Raw genomic sequence first — 6,101 nt, 5'->3', positions numbered from 1 at the left:
TCGGAGAGTCAGTACTGAGGGAGTGCCGCACTGTCGGAGGGTCAGTGCTGAGGGAGTGCCGCACTGTCGGAGGGTCAGTGCTGAAGGAGTGCAGCACTATCGGAGGGTCAGTGCTGAGGGAGTGCCGCACTTTCGGAGAGTCAGTACTGAGGGAGTGCCGCACTGTCGGAGGGTCAGTGCTGAGGGAGTGCAGCACTATCGGAGGGTCAGTGCTGAGGGAGCGCCGCACTGTCAGAGGGTCAGCACCGAGACAGCGCCGCATTGTTGGAAGGTCAGTGCTGAAGGAGTGCCGCACTGTCAGAGGTGCCACCTTAGACCTTATAACTTGGCCCTGACTGCCCTATTAACCATCCAGAAGGGGAGCAGTGGGAAATCCAGAAGTCATGGGCAGGGCTGCTATTTGTCCTCGTGCATCGTCTTGTGTCTGACTGTGGGATGTCACTTTGCACAAACTGGCTCATTGGAAGGAGTTGTTTCTTGCCGATGGTCATCTAAAAGAACCGATGTAAGGGACATGCATTTCACATTGTCAGCAAGTCCCTCAGCACCTTACAGCCGAGGAAGGAATCTTTGTTTAATGTGAAGTTGCCTGGATATTGCAGGAAACTAGGCAACCACCCTGTGCACAGCAAGATCTCACAAACAGATGGTGAAAAGACCCACCCTGCACTGACCCCCAGTTCAGCAGCATTTCGATTTTAAAATTCTCATCCCTGCTTTCAAATCTCTCCATAGCCTTGCCCTTCCCTATCTCTGGAATCTCCTCCCTTCCGGGATCTCTCTGAATTCCTCTAATTCTGGCCTCATGCCCATCATTGATTTTCCATGCTCCAACACTGACAGCCACACTGTGATCTCAACCTCTCCATCTCTCTCTCTGTCTCTGTCTCTCTCCTCAAGGACTATCTGTGCGGTTAGATACAGAGTAAAGCTTCCTCTACACTGTCCACATCAAACACTCCCAGGGCAGGGACAGCACGGGGTTTGGTACAGAGTAAAGCTTCCTCTACACTGTCCCTATCAAACACTCCCAGGGCAGGGACAGCATGGGGTTTGGTACAGAGTAAAGCTCCCTCTACACTGTCCCTATCAAACACTCCCAGGACAGGGACAGCATGGGGTTAGATACAGAGTAAAGCTCCCTCTACACTGTCCCTATCAAACACTCCCAGGACAGGGACAGCAGGGACATTAGGTAATCAAAGAGTGGCCATGGCTCAAACTGGGCAATACTGGGACAATGGAGCTGTGAGTCAATCTGTTTTGCCTAATGAGCGTTGACCGTGGTGAGGAAGCTGACATCATCATGACTGTGTTCTACCCTCACCCAGACCCTTCACTGGGCAGAGGGCTGGGGCCCATGCAAACTCCAACCTTCAGGGATTGTAACCAGGTGGACCTCATAGAATCAGAGCTTCCTGATTGGGGCTGTTAACCTGGTCCAATCAGGGAGCCCCGACTGACAGATAGAAACAGGAGGGTAGGGGGTTCTATTCACTCTGACAGCTGGCTCTGAGGGAACTGGGTCAGGGTCAGGGTCAGGAACTCCCCCTATGTAATTAAAGGGGAACTTGGTGATGGGACATCAGCCTCTGAGGAGTTAATTCTGAGCCTGATTACGTTTCAGGGGGTGGGATAAGGACTGGACTGGGGGCTGTGCCCAGGGGAAGTGGAACAGTGTGAGACTGAGCTGAGGCCAGTTTGGTGTCTCCGGGGTGGGGAGACGTGATGGAAACTGATTGAAATCTGACCCAGGCCTGAGCTGAGCAGTGGAGCTGCCAATGAGGGTGAGGTAAAAAGGAAGTCACTAAGACACACAAATATCCAGGTCAAAAAGTCAAACATTCACGCCAAACATGGGACTGCCATTCAGAGATCCATCCCGCTGTCTCCACCTTCTCAAAGCCGGCCAGTTATTCAACTAGGGTGTGCTTCATATTCCGTTCCATTCCTGTCCTCACTCTCGGTTAACACATCCTGCATTTCCATGACGAGGAGGGGAGGTGAGAGGGGTCACTGGCCATCGCTGAGGAGCCACATCGCTGGTTCATTTGTGAAACTCCCATCACTCATGGACTGATTCCGAAACAGCACAAAACCATAGCAAAGATATTCTGAATGTTTGAGATTTTAAACAAATCTCTTTCAGATACTGAGTCAAGAGAAGGTAAAGTTGAGTTTCACCAGAGACACATGACCCTCACGGTGCAGTGCTGAGAGAGCGCCGCACTGTCGGAGGGTCAGTGCTGAGGGAGTGCCGCATTGTCGGAGGGTCAGTGCTGAGGGAGAACCGCACTGTCGGAGGGTCAGTGCTGAGGGAGTGCCGCACTGTCGGAGGGTCAGTGCTGAGGGAGTGCCGCACTGTCGGAGGGTCTATTAAAGACCTTATCTAACTGAGCTGTCATGTGAGCTGTTGGGGAAACACCCAATGTCACTGTTGCAAGGAAGTGAGGGGTATTTTTGACAATATTTTTCTTTCAATCAATATCAACAAACAATGACCTGGTCATTATCAGTTTGCTGTGTTAGGAATCCCTCTGTATCAACTGGAAATGCTCCAACATTAATGGGATCAGTCGCAAAAATTCATCAAGAATTTTAAAAATCCTGTGACATGGATTATGTCTGACCCAATGTGAAAGGCAACTATTCAGACTTGAATCTATGTTGGTTTGTCTGTTCCCTCGACGTACTGAGATAAACAAAGAGTGTTCCTGTGCACAACCATTAAACACAAAACCAGCTCCAACCGAGGATACTGACCCACTGGACAGTGTTTGCCCAGGGAGAGGGACTGCTGGATTTCTAACTACACTGATCCGTGTTGAGAGCAGAAAGGAGCTCAGTATTGATGTGGTATATTTACCCAATCCTGCGATGCCCCCCCCCCCTTGCCAAACAGTAGAGTGTCCTCTTACCCTCACGAGCCGGGCTCTCTTCACCAGGTCATTCAGCTTCCGCAGGGCAGCGTTCCGAGGCAGGTTCTGCAGATCCAGGAACAGATCCTGCTCCTCCAGCTCAAAGAGCTTCCGGTTCTCGGAGATGAGGAGGGGTTCGGACCAGAAGGAGCCGATGTAGACCCTCATGACCTCGGGCGTGTTGATGACTTTACCGAGTGACCACATCAGGGCCCCGTAGACCCGCATCAGCTGCTGGGTGTCCACCTGGTCGGCTTTGTTCAGCACCACTCGGATCTTGTCCTCGTTCCCCTTCAGCGCCCGGATCGCTTCCGAGAATTCATCCGAGATCTCCAGTTTGTGGGCATCGAACAGGAGGATGATGCGATCCACTCGCTGGGCAAACCACTGCAGTACAGCAGCAAGGTCATAACCTGCAGGGCAGAAGGTGATACCTTTATAATGGTGTCCCCTCACATAACAGTACACACCTCTGGCCTCCAGGCCTCGAGATAGCGGCACTACCACTGCATCGTAACTGCCTTCCATAACTATTCAAAGACATTTTCCAAAGGGGGCTGATCAGAGTCACACCATTGGAGCAGCTGGGACTTCCCCGGTGGCTCAGTGGTTAGCTCTGCTGCCTCCCAATGCCAGGGACCTGGGTTCGATTCCAGCCTCAGGCGACTGACTGTGTGGAGTTTGCACGTTCTCCCCGTGTCTGCGGGGGTTTCCTCCGGGTGCCCCGGTTTCCTCCCACGGTCCAAACACATGCAGGTGAGGGGGGATTGGCCGTGGGAAATTGCCTGCAGTGTTCAGGGATGTGCAGGCTGGGAGGTTAGCCATGGGAAATGCAGGATTACAGGGACAGGGTGGGATGGTGCACAGAGGGTGGGTGCAGGCTCATCGGGCTGAATAGCCTCTATTTGCATTGTGAGGATTCAAAGATTCTAACATAACCTGGACCTCCAATCCCACTGCACCACAAGGACATCTTGTAGACTACAGCATGTCAATGCTTTATCTAAATACCTTCTCAATTGTCTTTCAGCCTCGAGCACCCTCCCAGTGCTCACCAAAACATTTTCTTCAATTCTCTAAAAACATCCTGCTCCTTCCCTTAAAACTGTGCCACCCCCGGTTACTGATTCCTCCACTAATGGCAAATGTTCCTCCCTATCTGTGGCCCTCGGCATTTTATACAGCTCCATCAGACTCACCCTCAGCTTTGTCCACTCAAAGGAAAACAGTGATTTGGTCTCCCCTGATCCACATCGAAGGCCATTCGACACATAATCGTCATTAATGACCCAATGAGGACTTCAGGGGAACCTCTTCACTCAGAGAGTGGGGCACTCGCTCCCTCAGGGAAGACTGAATCGTGACAATATATTTACAGGAGGGGGAGGTGGGTAAGTAAGGAGAAAAGGAGGTGATTTGGGCTGAGGAGGAGGCTCATGTGGAGCTGGAACACCAGAGTGGACAGACGGGCTGAATGGCCTGTGGCTGTGCTATTAATCTTTATAAAAGGTTGCTTACTGAGCACACAGGATGACGCCAATATCAGAGCGCAGTGCAGCCTCTCGCAGGCACCCTGGGTCATCGCTGAGGGAGTGACGCACTGTCGGAGGGTCAGTGCTGAGGGAGGGGGCACTGTCGGAGGGTCAGTGCTGAGGGAGTGCCGCACTGTCGGAGGATCAGTGCTGAGGGAGTGCCGCACTGTCGGAGGATCAGTGCTGAGGGAGTGCCGCACTGTCGGAGGATCAGTGCTGAGGGAGTGCCGCACTGTCGGAGAGTCAGTGCTGAGGGAGCGCGCACTGTCGGAGGGTCGGTGCTGAGGGAGTGGGCACTGTTGGCGGTGGTGGTTTGCCAACGAGACATTAACCCTCGCTCTGCCCTCTTGGGTGGGTGGGTTGGGGGGGAGGGGGGATGGGAAACTCTACCTGGCTGCTCTCCCTGACAAGGCAGTCCATGCCTCTCAACCAACAGATATGCTCTCTGCTGCAACGGGATCCTGCTGTGCCACCATCTTCCCAAAAACCGCCCCTCCCCCACGCCCACCCCAGTTGCCAAACCGACGGAGACATCCTGCAGATTGTGGAAATTGTTTCGGGGATGGGATGGTCTCTCTCTCTCTCTGGGTGGGAGGGACGGGGCCAGGAGTGAATCTCACTAACAATTGGGTTTCTGCTGACACAGGATCTCAATCCGCCGAAGCCTAAAACTGAACCTGCGTCCAGGAAACCGACCCGCCCATTGTCAGCGGTAACACACCGAGCCCCACACAGCTCCATAAAAGGCTGCGCTGGGAGCTGCTTTCGAAACAACAGACTCGCAGAAACAAGCCTTTAGGCTTTCTCCAGAGCTCTGCCCCAGGGAGAGGGTGGTGCAGCTGTAACAGATCCAGGATAAACTCTCCCCGAATACCTTCAGCAGAAACTAAGCAACAAATGTTTGCAAACACACCGACATCCAAAGCCGAACAACAGTCTCAATCACTCGGTGTTGGTGCTGTCGAGGTCTGAGCTGTAGGGAGAGACTGAACAGGCTGACACTATTCCCCTGGAGCGTCGCAGGCTGAGGGGTGATCTTATAAAGATTTATAAATCAGGAAGGGCACGGATAGAGTGAACAGACAAAGTCTTCTCCCTGGGATGGGGGTGTCCAGAACTACAGGGCATAGGTTTAGGGTGAGAGGGGAAAGATATAAAAGAGACCAAAGGGGCAACTTTTTCACGCAGAGGGCGGTGGAATAAAGTGCCAGACAAAGTGGTGGATGCAGACACAGGGACAATGTTAAGGGGCAGGATCGTGAATAGAAACGGTTTGGAGGGATATGGGCCAATCGCAGGCGGGTGTGACTCGGTTAGTTTGGAAATAGGTCAACACGGACGAGAACCGGGGTCACTCTGTCAGGGTACGGGATGGACCAGGGGTCACTCTGTCAGGGTATGGGACAGACCAGGGGTCACTCTGTCAGGGTACGGGATGGACCAGGGGTCACTCTGTTTGGGTACGGGACAGACCAGGGGTCACTCTGTCAGGGTACGGGATAGACCAGGGGTCACTCTGTCAGGGTACGGGACGGACCAGGGGTCACTCTGTCAGGGTACGGGATGGACCAGGGGTCACTCTGTCAGGGTATGGGATGGACCAGGGGTCACTCTGTTTGGGTACGGGACAGACCAGGGGTCACTCTGTCAG

General features: G+C 53.2%; 1 protein-coding gene across 1 annotated transcript in view; it reads right to left on the bottom strand.

Annotated features, from left to right (window-relative positions):
* The window catches only part of LOC122547657 (EH domain-containing protein 2-like), a gene marked incomplete at its 5' end in the record, with an annotated part of 18,427 nt that extends 13,362 nt beyond the window's left edge, over nt 1-5,065 (bottom strand). The window contains 2 exons of the mRNA XM_043686254.1: nt 2,919-3,331; nt 4,841-5,065. Of these exons, the coding sequence (XP_043542189.1) occupies nt 2,919-3,331; nt 4,841-5,065 (638 nt within the window). The remainder of the gene's footprint in view (nt 1-2,918; nt 3,332-4,840) is intronic.
* Nucleotides 5,066-6,101: the final 1,036 nt, after the last annotated feature.

This window comes from Chiloscyllium plagiosum, unplaced genomic scaffold, assembly GCF_004010195.1.
Source record: "Chiloscyllium plagiosum isolate BGI_BamShark_2017 unplaced genomic scaffold, ASM401019v2 scaf_3499, whole genome shotgun sequence".
Lineage (NCBI taxonomy): Eukaryota > Metazoa > Chordata > Chondrichthyes > Orectolobiformes > Hemiscylliidae > Chiloscyllium > Chiloscyllium plagiosum.
Note: the sequence above shows the minus strand (reverse complement) of the source record. Positions and strands in the feature narration are given on the sequence as shown.